General features: G+C 40.6%; 1 protein-coding gene across 3 annotated transcripts in view; it reads right to left on the reverse strand.

Annotated features, from left to right (window-relative positions):
* Positions 1-15,224, reverse strand: part of chchd3a (coiled-coil-helix-coiled-coil-helix domain containing 3a) — a 197,420-nt gene that overhangs the window by 131,761 nt on the left and 50,435 nt on the right. For all 3 annotated transcript variants that reach the window (XM_055225583.1, XM_033976311.2, XM_055225582.1), the window contains one exon: positions 8,302-8,482. In XM_055225583.1, coding sequence (XP_055081558.1) covers positions 8,302-8,482 — 181 coding nt within the window. The remainder of the gene's footprint in view (positions 1-8,301; positions 8,483-15,224) is intronic.

Raw genomic sequence — 15,224 nt, forward strand, 5'->3', positions numbered from 1 at the left:
AAACAAGCTAACTAACTAACAAACTAACTAACAAACATACAAACTAACTAACAAACAAACAAACTAGCTAACTAACTAACAAACAAACTAGCTAACTAACAAACAAGCTAACTAACAAACAAGCTAACAAACAAACTAACTAATTAACAAACAAACAAACAAGCTAACAAACTAACAAGCTAACAAACTAACAAGCTAACAAACTAACAAACAAGCTAACAAACTAACAAACTAACTAACAAACAAGCTAACAGACAAACAAACATGAAAAAGAAAAGAGTAAAGTGCTCTAATCCCTAGATAAATAGATAAATAAATAAATAATAGCAATAAGTTTTGATCAGAGATGTCGAGGCGTGGACACGAGACATGACGTGTTGACAGGTTTGTAATAATATATGAGCCTGTACATGGAGCGCTGAAGTGTACGTAACGCCGCGTCCTTTCTCAGGCTCGATATTTACTCCGTGCATCAATCAGGGCCGATTTCATCTTCCAATTACAATCACTTATACGCGGTACAACTCGAGGAACAGACTGCTCTGCGTGGGTGAGTACAGCCGGAATGAAAGTGGTCGTAGTTAAAAATCAGTGCAGAAGAGAACTTTTCCATACAGATCTGCAGATATATAAAAGTCTCACGGGGCACGGTTTGGAGTAAAAGTATTTACACTGTGTTTTTTGACGTTTTAATATCATAAAAAGGCTTGTACACGACTGTTTGTATAAGAAGCTCTTGAGGTCAAAATAAGTCGCGTGTGCTGCATCGGAAAGAAATGCACTTTTCATTTTGTATTTATCTTTATTTATACTGTAGATCATATAAACAACTGGACATGGCTAATGTGTTAGCCCCGCGTTTCAAACAGGGACTGAGTATGGGCTTCAGCTCCAGCTCCAGCAACTTTCTTTACATTTTTCCATCTTTCCTTTCTTCTATCTTTCCTTCCTTCTTTCTTTCCTTCCTTCCATCTTCCTTTTCTTCCATCTTTGCATCTTTCCTTCCTTCCATCCTTCCTTCCTTCCACCTTTCCATTTTTCCTTCCTTCCTTCCTTCCTTCCTTCCTTCCTTCCTTCCTTCCTTCCGTCTTTCCTTCCTTCCTTCCACCTTTCCATTTTTCCTTCCTTCCTTCCGTCTTTCCTTCCTTCTTTCTTTCCTTCCTTCCATCTTCCTTTTCTTCCATCTTTGCATCTTTCCTTCCTTCCATCCTTTCTTCCTTCCACCTTTCCATTTTTCCTTCCTTCCTTCCTTCCATCTTTCCTTACTTCCTTCCTACTTTCCATCTTTCCTTTCTTTCTTCCTTCCATCTTTCTTTCCTTCCTTTCTTCCACCTTTCCTTTTTTCCATCCTTTCTTCCTTCTTTCCATCTTTCCTTCCTTCCTTCCTTCCACCTTTCTATCTTTCTTTCCTCCCTTCCTTCCATCTTTCCTTCCTTCCTTCCTTCCACCTTTCCTTTTACCTTCCTTTCATCTCTCTTTCCTTTCATACAGCACTTCAGAGTCACACTGCGATCCAACGTTTATGTAAATTTGTCTGAACACATTCTGTACTGGACAGGAGACACGGCACGGAGGAGACTGATGGACAATGGTCTACAGTCCAACAGCCAATCAGGACGCAGAACACAATGGTCTACAGTCCAACAGCCAATCAGGACAAAGAACACAATGGTCTACAGTCCAACAGCCAATCAGGACGCAGAACACAATGCACGAAACAGCGAGACCGCGAAAGGTGAACCGCGATATACCGAGGGAAAAATGTACCAAACTTTTTCCCCATTTAAATCCTCACAATCCAAATAAAACGTTCAGCCGACGAGTACAAACTTTGCTCGACGGAGACGCCACCGCCCGTCCAGAACGCCACCTCTACTCCGCTCGAATCAGAACCAAACCGGCCCGTCCAGACCCGCTCCCGTCGTTTATATTTCGGCCTCGCTTTGTACCGCGGCTGTAAAAGAATTTGAAAAACAGAGACGCACACAGACCGAGCGAGCCCAGAGGAAACGCCGCAAAATACGCTTTATGTTTTATCAAAGACGAGTTCACTGTGGGTGGCGGCCAATCCCTCCGTTTGACAAACACGGAGCAATAATAACGGACGGGAGCGTCTCGGGCGAACGCTTGTCTTTAAAAAGGGGGAAAACGTCCATTTTAGTTTCAAAAAGAAAGTCTGTGATGAGGAGCGAGACTCGACAATTACAGGAGTGTTACCGGCAGCACTGCGCCGGCCCAGATAACCCGCGCAATCCGGAAAAAAACTCAGGCGCTTTCAGTACGAAATATTGAAATAGAGGCATTATCGCGTACAGGCACATTTAAAATACTGCAGTACTCTGTGTTTTTCCACGTGTGGGATTCAACAAGTGAAGGACGAGCGGGAATGTTCACTGTGAATGTGACTTTTATACAGAATCAGTGGAGAATGTGTCTGAAAACTACTGTGGTTTATTTAGGTCTTTAGAGGTACTACAGTAAATACAGGAACTACTACAACTACTACTACTACTACTACAGCAACTACTACGATAAATACAGCTACTACTACAACTACTACTACAATAAATACAGGAACTACTACAACTACTACAGTAAATACAGCTACTACTACAACTACTACTACTACTACAGCAACTACTATGATAAATACAGCTACTACTACAACTACTACTACTACTACAGCAACTACTACAATAAATACAGCAACTACTACAATAAATACAGCAACTACTACAACTACTACGATAAATACAGCAACTACTACGATAAATACAGCAACTACTACAACAACTACTACAATAAATACAGCAACTACTACAACAACTACTACTACTACAATAAATACAGCAGCTACTACAACTACTACTACTACTACAGCAACTACTACAATAAATACAGCAACTACTACAACTACTACGATAAATACAGCAACTACTACGATAAATACAGCAACTACTACAACTACTACAATAAATACAGCAACTACTACAACAACTACTACTACAGCAACTAATAATACTACAGCAACTACTGCTATAACTACTAAAACTACTGCAGCAACTACTACAACTACAGCAACTACTACAATAAATACAGCAACTACTACAACAACTACTACTAAAGCAACTACTACAATAAATACAGCAACTACTACAACAATAATTACTACAGCAACTAATAATACTACAGCAACTACTGCTATAACTACTACTACAACTACAGCAACTACTACAATAAATACAGCAACTACTACAACAACTACTACAGCAACTAATAATACTACAGCAACTACTGCTATAACTACTAAAACTACTGCAGCAACTACTACAACTACAGCATCTACTAAAACTACTACAGCAAATACTACTACAACAACAAATACAGCAACTACTACAACTATTACTACTATAGCTACTATGACAGCAACTACTACTACAACTACTAAAACTACTACAACAACAAATACAGCAACTACTACAGCTACTACTACAACTATTACTACATCAACTAATACTACAACAACTACTACTACATCTACTACAACTACAACAACTACTACTACTACACCTACAACAGAAACTAGTACTACAGCAACTAAGACTACAACTGCTACTGCAACAGCAACTAGTACAACTATTACTACAGCAACTACAACAACTACTATAACTAATACAATTACAACTGCTACTACAACTACTAAAATTACAATTAAAACTACAACTACTACGACTTTGATGTTTTTATCTTGTTTATTTCAGTTTGTTTTGTCCTAAACTTTGAGCTACTTCGCCGTGTTTCCGAATGTGTTTGAAAATTCCAGTGTTGCAACGCACAGCTAAAAAACGACTAGTGCGGATGCTAAAATTTCAAACTTGATTTTGACACTAACGAATAGAATCGATACTCATACCGATTCCGATACCACAATGAAAACAATCTTTAGACAATAGAATGTGATTTTCATTACATTAAATGGTAGTACTTTTTCCTGCGAATGAGACTTTCTGAGTATCGATACTTGCTCAAACGAGTATCTACTTCCGATATTAGCTTTAGCATCGTTTAGCATCTGATTTCCGATACTTTTAACAACCGTGAAACAAATGTGTAGCATATTTATCATCAAAACTGTATAGAAAAAATTTGTCTAGCACAAACTTGAGGCAAAATGTGACAAATACGTGTTTCTGGAGTAAAAATGAAATCAATTCTTTTCTTGAGTTGAAGCGCTGCCGAGGGCTCCGGGTTAGCCTTTAGGGGTACAAGCGGAGTCTTCATGCTGAGCGGGATTTGAGCTCGTCTCCCGGAAAAAAGATAAAGAAGATAACACTTCGGGAGCGCCCAGCCAGAGAGACATCCGCAAGAACCTCGACATCGCAAAAAACTCCAAAACAACGGAGCTAATGCTTTTTATACACAGTGCAACAGTTCAACATTACATCACACAATATTTACAAAGATTTACACAAATATATTTCCCTGGCAAATCCATAATGATATTTCTCTGCATTTTTTATACAGTTTTATATCAGTTATAAGGGAATTTGGAGCCGATTTCCATATTAGGAAGTCTGACTGCGAGTATCATAGCAACCAAAGAGCCAATCCAGAGCGAGGATTTAAAAAATGTTTAAAAATTGGTATAAAACATGACTTTTTGAAAATTACATGACTCAAGAATGATTCATGTGAACTGCCGTGGTTTGTAGTTTTTCTTTTGTTTACATCAAACATGCCCAAACTGTGGCCCGGGGGCGAAATGCGGCTCTCAGACCAACTTTTCTTGGCCCATATTACCTTAAACGGTACTTTTTACTGTATATTTCTGAAAATCTACTATCTAATGTCCCATTGAGTGAATAAAGGTAAATGGTTCAGTCTAACTTGTAATAATAACGCAGATTTTAAAGTATTCACTGTATTGGTGACCAGGCTATGGCCCTCAATCGGCCCTCAGCTTTGTCTGTGTTTTTATATGTGGCCCTTAATGAGAAAAGTTTGGACACCACTGATTTACATATTGAGTCATTTGTTGTAGAACTGATGCTCCTTTTCTTGGAATTCTTGTGCATTGTTATTATTAAATAGTGTTAGGCTTTGTAAGTACATTTAATGCCATACTGTGGGACATTCTAGGCAAAGCAATGACGCACAAGAACTCTACCAGAAAAATTACAGTATTTTCCGGATTATAGCACTTTTTTTTCATAGTTTGGCTGGGAGTGCGACTTATACTCAGGTGCATTATTTATGTGAAATATACGTTGTTGTTTTTTTTGTCATTATTATGTATTTTTTGGTTCATGCGACTTATACTCATGTGCAATTTATATATGAATTACATTTTTTTTCTTCATTATTATGCATTTTTTTGGCTGGTGCGACTTATACTCCAGTGCGATTTATACTCAGATGTGATTTATATGTTAATTAGATGTTCTTTTCTTCATTATTATATATTTTTTGGCTGGTGCGATTTATACTCAGATGCGATTTATATGTGAAATATGTTTGTTTTTCTTCATTAAGCTTTTTTTGACTGGTGCGACTTATACTCCAGTGCGACTTATACTCAGATGCGATTTATATGTGAAATATGTTTGTTTTTCTTCATTATTAAGCTTTTTTTTGGCTGGTGCAACTTATACTCCGGTGCAACTTGTACTCAGATGCAATTTATATGTTAATTAGATGTTCTTTTCTTCATTATTATGCATTTTTTGGCTGGTGCGACTTATACTCCAGTGCGACTTATACAAAAATACAGTAAAGTATTTAAGTCTATAGCAAACATTTACCAGTATACAGTCTGACAGTGAAAGGCGGCGTCAGAGAACCTACTTTTACCCTGTAGACTGCAGCCCCTCTGCACACACATTACAACAAGACTAAATCACGATTTTTCCAATTGCTAAAGGGAAAAACACATCACATATGTCTTGCCGTCCGCCATCTTTCTCCATTTGATTTGAACGTTGCTCCAAATGAGGCCTCCCTTACACACTTGTCCCGGGGCAGGATCACGCCCGCCCCCCCCCTCTCTGTTCTCCACAAAATGATTCATTTTTCTATTATAGAGATGAGCGTGTGAAATGAGCTATATAATCAATAGCACAGGTTTGTAAACAGAGGCCACACTCCAGGGAAAAAATGGTTTCTCTTGGAAAACAATACGCTGTCTGTGTCGGTGTGTGTGCTCAACAGTGTTCATCTACAAGGACAATTTACACGAAATAAAGACGCCAAAATGGAGGCTACGTTAAAGCCCGTGGAGGAGGGGCTATTGAGCAAGACGTTTATGTGTCTTTAACGTGTCGCGTATCTGAGTTATGTCTTATTATTCCCAATGAAATAGTTAACTTTGGCGGAGTAGCTTCTTTTCTCGACCTCCATGATCAATATCACTACTTCTTCTGCCTTTTTCTTTCTAGGAGCTCCCCCTACAGTTAATTTCCAAGTACTGACAAAACACCGTAGTGCGATTGACTCAAGTATGATATCTCACGAGTTTAGTTTAGTTTAAGTTTTTTATTCTGTTGAAAGTTTTGTGATTTAGCTTCTCTAACAACGTAAATAGGGAAATAAACAGTATTGCTAGCTTGATGTTTGGCTAACCAGGAAGCGCCATTTTCTCACAAGACGTCAAAAAAAAAACAAACCAAAGGAGTAGATGGGATGGGACAAATGAGTCTGTTGTCGCAGGGTCTTAGGGGCCCCCGAATTGGACCTTCTTCCTATTAATTTATATTTGAGGGGGGCCCATGTGAGGCTTCTTGCCCCGAGCCCCCAAAATTTCTGTTAACGCCCCTGTTGACAACTGTTACCAAGATGGAAAATGGTAAAGAAATAATTTAATTAACATGGATATTAAGGGTAAACTAAACAAAAGTGGTCTAAAAAAATTGAAGGTTTAAACTAAAACAAAAGGTAATGTTAACTAAAACACAAATTTCACAATAACATAACAAAATCTTGACGAACTTACACAAAACTCATAAAAAAGTTTAAAAACACAGAGAAGTACTTCCTGTATCACCACATGATGACATCACAAGGTGTAACAGAGCGTTTTCAGTCTGTTTGTGACGACGAAACATTATAATATAGATCAGAAAACATGGTAATGTGGACACTTTAAAAGTCCTAAAAAAAGGTTAATTGGCGGTAAAACGGTTAAATTGCTAGCCCTCCAACACTGCGCTAATGAGACGCGCTTTGAATTACATCACCTTTGACCCTGCGTCGCCGTGGAGATGACAGGCATGCGACACATCAGACCCGAACTATTTATAAGTCCAAAAATATGTGCAAAAATGTGTGCAAGGTTATGTGGATCAAATGAACAATGTCAGAGCATCCTCCGTCTAAACGAACGGCACGAGCTGAAAGTAATTTTACATTTTGAAATCACAAATGAAAAGCACTTAAACGAGCCAGCAAAAGCGTAACAAGGTCAGATTAACCAACCCATGATATAAAGGGATATTTTTACAAACTACTGCTACTACATCACGGTAAAATCGGAGCGTTTTTTTGCAACTTCGAGGCAGTCAACGCGGTGGGAGCGAGGTCTTGCCCAAGGATTCGTTGGATCAAACCGCTCAACCGATGTTTATTTCGAGAGCGGGATTCGAAGCGCTAACCTTCAGATCAAAGGACAAACGCTCAACTGAACCAACTGAACTACTCTTAACTTCATAAAACTACACTATTTACAGCCTTAATAAAAACAAAATCCTTGCAACTTTTTTTCTTGTAATATGGATTTGTAAATAAAATAATAAAAAAATGTGTGATTTATTGTGCCCCCCGTCCCGAGGAGAGAATGAGGTGATAAAAGTAGAGGTTTTTATGGGACTTTTATGGGATTTGGCAACTTCTACTGAACTATTAAAGTCTATCTAATTTGCAGATACGTGTTGCTGCTTATTTTTAAATGTTCCCTTTAGGTTTGCATGATTTGATTGAGCTGTTATGACCAAATTAACGAAGCAAAATAATAAAAAAGAGGAGTTGCTCAGGAGTTTATTTTAGACTCTTTTCAGACCAAGGTTTAGTTTGGACTGCTCACTAGCGCCCTTCCTCTTAGTGGTCATAAGGTGTTACTGCAACGTGTCAGATCAGCGGATTTAAGCAGGTTTTTAGCGCTGTTTTTCTACCGATGTTGGCAAAACGGCAGCGCCATCTGCAGTCTGACTTCTCCATGACAGTCTGCGCAGTGTGGTGACAGTAAAAAAAAGCCCCCTCGTCCCCGTTTAAAGCCCGCACAGGTTTGAACTCGGGTGTTGTCGTACTCACGTAGAGCTGAACCCTGCGTTGCTCGTTCTCCGTGGCGATCCTCTCTCGGACGATGGCTTGCTGGAGGTTGTCTTCGGCGGCCGCTCTCTCTTCAGACAGGATCTTGGACACTTGATCCTTGACCTGGGATTGAGCCGTGGTCTGGGCGTGCGCCGTGATGCTGGCCCTCTCCGACTCCAACCTACAGAGACATGGTTTTCGGTTTGAGAAAGAAGAACTCAGCCTAAATACGCAGGATTTGTGACGAGGAAACAACATTATAACATCGATCTGTACAGGAATCTAGTATGTAACTGATTTGACTGGATTGTTCCCCAGTTTGGCATTAAACTTCTCAATCACGATGGAGACAAACATTTGACACAATCAGGACAAAGTACAAGTCAAGTCATCTACGGAGAGGACATGAAGCCGCAGGTATATTTAAAAGAAAACTAATAGATAATAGTGTTTTTCACAAATATTTAGCTTGTGGACTTGATTCAACTGGATAAAATATCGTGAAATGGGGGTGAAGAGGAATTTTTCCCCATAGATGTATTCATGGGTTTCAGTTTTTTTTCAGTTTCAGTGTCAAAAGATGCCATTTTGAGGATGGCTGACCATTCAAAAATATAATAATAATAATAACAAAAAATAAAAATAAATGAATAAATAAATAAATAAATGAATAAATAAATAAATAAATAAATGAATAAATAAAATAAATAAATGAATAAATACATACATAAATAATGATAAAATGAGAATATAAATAATACAAACAATACAATAATAATAAAAAGATATATTATTTATTTTTAATTGTTAATTGCTATGGCAGTTGCCCTAACCCCATTCTGAAACCCAAACATGCCCTGCTCAAAAATATAACGCAGCAGGACAAAACTATGAAAAGCACTGAGACTTCTTTTTACCCACAATTTTTGTATAATTTCCATTTTTCAGCAGCATTTCAGCAAATACAACTTGTGATTTCACTTGATAAGCCACGACTTGACTGTACAAGTACGACAAGTAATGGGGCGAGAGTAGAGCGTTTGTCCACTGATTCGGAAGGTTGGCGGTTTGAATCCCGCTCCCACAAATCAATACTGTCATTGTGTTCTTGGGCAAGACACTTAAGCCACTTCTCCCCCAGTGCCTGTGTACTCTGGTGTATGAAATGGCTGAGTGGTTCCTTGATGTAAAGTTATCTGAAGTGTCTCGAAGGTGGAAAATATGACTGTTTACCATTTAATCTACAAAACTTAGGATACAACTAAGCAACCACACAGCATCTTTGCACTACGGACGGAACGATAAACAATAATATCATTTATCATGTTAAAAAGGGGTTAACAATAACCGTTGTAATCGCCATTGTGTGACCAAAATGTGCAGAAAAAAACCGACTTCTCCCTGATGATCTTATAACAAAGTACAATATTTCAACAGTTGTTTAAATATGGAACCTATTCATAATATTGAAACTGTAATTATTCATATCTAGAACATTTTAACCTGTCAGGACCAATAATTATCGTGATATAATCGTTAATCGTAATTATTTTGGTAATGATAACTTCAGTATCATACCATGCCCACTTTGCATCAGTTTTGAGGTTGGAAACAAGAAGATTTGATGTAAAAAAAAAAATTAAAAAATATTCTATACTTAAGATTCAAATGTATTTAAATGCTATGTGTTTTGAGACCTGTCAGACAACAAATAAAAACACTTTACCCAAACTCAAACTCGCTCCTTTAACCGTGACTTGTGCAAACTTCAGATTTATGCCACTTCCTCTTCATAGTAACGTCCTGGCAGTATAATTTGTAATGTAAAAGTGATATAGACGGTGGAAATACTCTCCGTGCAGAAACAAGACCAGAGTTTGAACCCTGTCACCGGATTCTCACAGTCGCCTAGCAACGCACTGCCTTCAGCGCGACAGGGCGGTTTGATCGGAGCGTCCCTGAATCTCCTCCTCCGCCAACGAACGAGGGAAAACTGAGGTAAAATAAAATAAACAGCAATAAGTTAAGATGTAGATGTGTGAATGATGACATAATGACAGCTATAGGAGCTTAATTTAACAGAGAATCAAGTCAGGAAATATTAAAAGGTGCAATCCGTAACTTTCCCTGCATGGAAACTGAAAGCTAAAGCCATACTTTGGAACATTTGCCGTGTAGGTAGATGTTTTATTTTGTTATTTTTATGTGTTTATAAAGGGACATCGCATATTAATGAACATTTACATAAAAAAACGCTGAGATTATGAACCAATGTGGCTAATTTCGTCTTTTTTTCAGTCTCTCAAACAGGTTTTGTGCCATACTGTGGAACATTATCGCCAAAAAAACTATATTTCCATGGAAAGAAGCAGATAAAAGTCAGGTATATGGAGATGCAAGCCCGCTCACTGTATAGAATTCTGTAGGTTTGTCACGATAATGCATTTTGAAGTGCGATGTATTGCTGAAGAAAATATACACGATAAAAAGGGTAATAATGAAACTGATTTTTGCCACTGACGCAACAATCCTGAAAACTATTCTAAAGGTACAACATGAACAAACAGCAGAATTAAATACTTTAGAATAGGGTTTGTATCTGTGATGAGTCGATATAGTAACTTTCGTGACAGTACAATTAACACACACACAAAAAAAAAATCCATGCTTTGTTTTATTTTCTTGGCTAAAAGTTCCATAATGTGGCTTTAAGATAAGTAAATATGTCATACCAGTATTTACCAATGAAAGAAGTGGGACTTAGGGCGGCACGATACTGGATAAAGATGCTATATTTGGTCATGTTTACTGCAGATTATCACAATGTACAGGGTCAAACCGGCGAAGCTGGAGGAAGCGTCTGCGCTGAGGGAAGTCTGGCGGTCCCTGGTTTGACGGCTACCCCATTGACTAAGCTGGATACGTGGAAAAAACTGGATGGATGGACATGAAATGCGATAATCCCTGTTCTCAATAAATACAATATAACGTAATAACAGTAACACTAGGGGTCAGCATTTAGTGCGGTACTTTTAAATCGGTCATTTTAATGTACTATGACAAGATTTGAGCTGAAGAAGTCAACCAAGTCTGTCATTACTTCTATGACTCATTATAGATAAGAACTAACTACTTAAGTGTTTAATTTCTGCCGTTTATTTACTGCAGCTCATATTTTTTCACAATATTGTACATTTTTAATACTTTAGGGCAGGGATGTCGAACTCTATTTCACCGAGGGCCACATCAGCAAAATGGTTGCACTCAAATTTGCATAGGTGTAAAAAATATGCGCATCTCCTTATAAACTGACATTTTAAGACAGTCATACGTTTTAATTTACCTTGTCGCGGGCCACATAAAATGATGTGGCGGGCCGCATTTGGTTCCCGGGCCTGGAGTTTGACACATGTGCTTTAGGGAATAATTTTGCTTTACGGTTTGGTTTTAATAAGATAAGATAAGATAAGCCTTTATTAGTCCCACAGTGAGGAAATTCCAGTATTGCACCGCACAGTTAAAGAACAGAAGGGAAATGGTACATGCAATAAAACAAGATAATAGATAAATAGCTTAAAATAAAATAAAAATAGACTTAAAAATAAACTAAAAATTGACTCTAATATAACATAATAAGATAATAATATTAATGTTTATTATATTGTCTATAATTCCCGAATCAGTATCAGATCTATGGTTTGAGGAAAGATATAGCAATTAAGCTAACGTAGGCATGAGTATTTGTATTTATTATTGGAATAAAGGGTTAAAAAAGAAAAAAGGGGGATATTCTTAATACTGTTTTTAAGTGTGTTTACAAATGGACGCAGCTGTAGAGTCGAGTTTAAAGCTGTTGTCTCCGTAAACGCACAAGTGTAAAGAGTCAAGACAAAGAGCGATCCCTCATCAGCCCCACACCGACAGGGCGACTCTCATAAACACACTGGACCTGTGCGGGTTTAAAGAAGAAGACTAGAGCAACGGTCACACTGGAGGAAAGAGGAGGAGGGAGGGAGGGAGGGAGGAGGAGGAGGAGGAGGAGGAGGGAGGGAGGGAGAGGGAGAGAGGAGGAGTCCACATGTCAGGGGAGGAGAGGGAGAAGAGGAGAGAAGGTGATGGAGACATAGGGAGATAGGAAAGACGGAGGTGGGAGATGTAGAGGGAGGAGGGAGTGGGAGGGAGAGTGAGGAAGGGGTGGAAACGGGGGGAAGGAGAGAGAGAGGAGAGAGAATGAGGGAGGGGGAGAGGGAGGGGCGTAGTGGGAAGAGGGAGAGAGAGAGAGGGAGGGAGAGAGGAGGAGTCCACATGTTAGGGGAGGAGAGGGAGAAGAGGAGAGAAGGTGATGGAGACATGGAGAGAGAAGGAAAGACAGGGGTGGGAGATGTAGAGGGAGGAGGGAGTGGGAAGGAGAGAGAGAGGGTGATGAGAGAGAGGGAGGGGGAGAGGGTCATGCAGAGAAAGAGGGAGTGAGAAGGTGAAGAGAGATGTAGAGGGAGGAGGTAGTGGGAGTGAGAGTGAGAGAGAGGAAGGGGTGGAAACGGGGGGAAGGAGAAAGAGAGAGAGAGTGATGGAGAGAAAGAATGAGGGAGGGGGAGGGGGAGAGGGAGGGGCGTAGTGGGAAGAGGGAGAGAGAGAGAGAGAGGGGGGAGAGGGAGGAAGAAGTAGCGGGAGAAGGTGATGAACAGACAGAGAGGGAGAGAGGGAAGGAGGGAGGGGGGAGGGAAAGAGAGGAAGAAAGAGAGAGGGTGATGGAGAGAAGGAGGGAGCGAGAGAAATTTCGGGTGATGCAGAGAGAGGGTGGGAGAGAGAGAGAGAAAGAGAGGGAAAAGAGAGAGGGTGATGAGAGAGGGAGAGAGGGTCAGGGCCGGGGGGAAAGGCTGGAGAGGGAAGTGATAGAGAGAGGGTGTAGAGTAAGAAAAAAGAGAGAGAAGATACAGTGAGAGAGAAAGAATGCATAAGAAAGTGAAAGAGAGGGATTGAACGTGAGAGGAAAAGAAAACAGAGGTGGGGACTAAGAACAAAAGATGGAGAAAACCAGAGGAGTCCAGTCTCAGTCCAGTGGTCAGCAGACGTCAGCACACGCCATCCATCATCAGCCTCGTCCCTCTCTCGCTCTCTCCCTCCATCTCTCTCACTCTCTATAAACTCTCCATCTTTCTCTCTCTCCTGCCCCTCTCACTCTTCCTCTATAACCTCCATCTCTCTCCTACCTCTATCTCTTCCATCTCCCTCTCTCTCTATCTCCCTCCCCCTCTCTCTATCTACTACCTCTCTCTGTCTCTCTTCTGTCACTCTCTCTCTCTCTCTCTCTACTACCCTCCTCTCTGTCTCTCTCTACAACTTCTCCATCTTCCTCTCTCTCTCCCCCTTTCTCTCTCTCTCTTGTGCCGCTCTCTCTCTCTACTACCTTCCTCTCTCTGTCTCTGTCTACTTCCCCTTTCACTCCTTCTCTCTCTCTCTACTACCTCTGTCTCTTGTGTTGCGCTCTCTTTACTACCTTTCTCTCTCTGTCTCTCTCAACTACCTCTCTCTCTAGGTCTCTTGTGCCGCTCTCTCTCTCAACTACCTTCCTCTCTCTGTCTCTCTACAACACCTTTCACTCCACCCCACGCTCTCTACAACTTCTCCATCTCCCTCCTTCTCTCTCTCTCACTTTCTCTCTCTACTACGTCTGTCTCTCTTCTGCCGTGCTCTCTCTCTCTACTACCTTCCTCTCTGTCTCTCTCTACAACCACATTCTCTCAACTACCTTCTCTTGTGCCGCTCTCTCTCTACTACCTTCCGCTCTCCGTCTCTCTACTACCCCTTTCTCGTCCTCCCTCTCTCTTGCTACTATCTCTCTCTCTGTGTCTCTCTTCTGCCTTTCTCTCTCTCTACTACCCCTTTCTCTCCCCCGCTCTCTTTCTCTATTACCTCTCCATCTCTGTCTCTTCTGTCGCTCTCTACTACCTTCCTCGCTCTCGCTCTCTCTACTACCTCTCCGTCTCTATAACTTCTCCATCTCCCTCTCTCTCTGCCTCTCTTCTGCCGCTCTCTCTCTCTCTGCTACCTTCCTCTTTCTGTCTCTCTCTACTACCCCTTTCACTCCCCCTCTCTTTTTCTTCTACCTCTCTCTTTCTCTCTTACTCTCTCTCACACTATGAACCTCCTAATGCCATTTAACACTCTCCAATGCCCCTCTCTCCCTCCGTCTCCTCCTCCTCCTCCTCCTCCTCCTCCTCTCCCTAATCCCCCCACAGTGCACCTCCAGCTGAACTCCTGTCCTCCTCTATTGTTGCAGGCGTGACAGGGGAGAGCGGGTGATGGAAAGTCCTGCTAAAGTATGCGCCGCGAGAGCAACAACCGACCCAGGCTTATCCATTATTAAACCACCAGTGTACCAGAACATCAGCTGAAGAAGAAGAAGAAGAGACTGTAGCAGAACATCAGCAGAAGAAGAAGAAGAGACTGTACCAGAACATCAGCAGAAGAAGAAGAAGAGACTGTACCAGAACATCAGCAGAAGAAGAAGAAGAGACTGTACCAGAACATCAGCAGAAGAAGAAGAAGAAGAAGAAGAAGAGACTGTACCAGAACATCAGCAGAAGAAGAAGAAGAGACTGTACCAGAACATCAGCAGGACTCGGGGGCGAGCAGGCCGTATAGCAGCTGACACCTCTCACCCTGGACATGGACTATTTGAGCCACTTCCCTCTGGCAGGAGGCTACGGTCCATTGGGACCAGAACCTCTCGCCATAAGAACAGTTTCTTCCCCTCTGCTGTTTGTCTCATGAACACTCTATAATATCGGCACTAAACTGGACACTTTATAACACCGGTCACTTTAATAAGCCACTTTGCACTGTTGTTCTGATGCTGCTATTGTACATATTTTTTCCCTTTAAGTATTTCATTTGATTTTTTTAAGCATATCTTTTTAACT

The sequence above is a fragment of the Periophthalmus magnuspinnatus genome, chromosome 12 (assembly GCF_009829125.3).
Source record: "Periophthalmus magnuspinnatus isolate fPerMag1 chromosome 12, fPerMag1.2.pri, whole genome shotgun sequence".
Classification (NCBI taxonomy): Eukaryota; Metazoa; Chordata; class Actinopteri; order Gobiiformes; family Gobiidae; genus Periophthalmus; species Periophthalmus magnuspinnatus.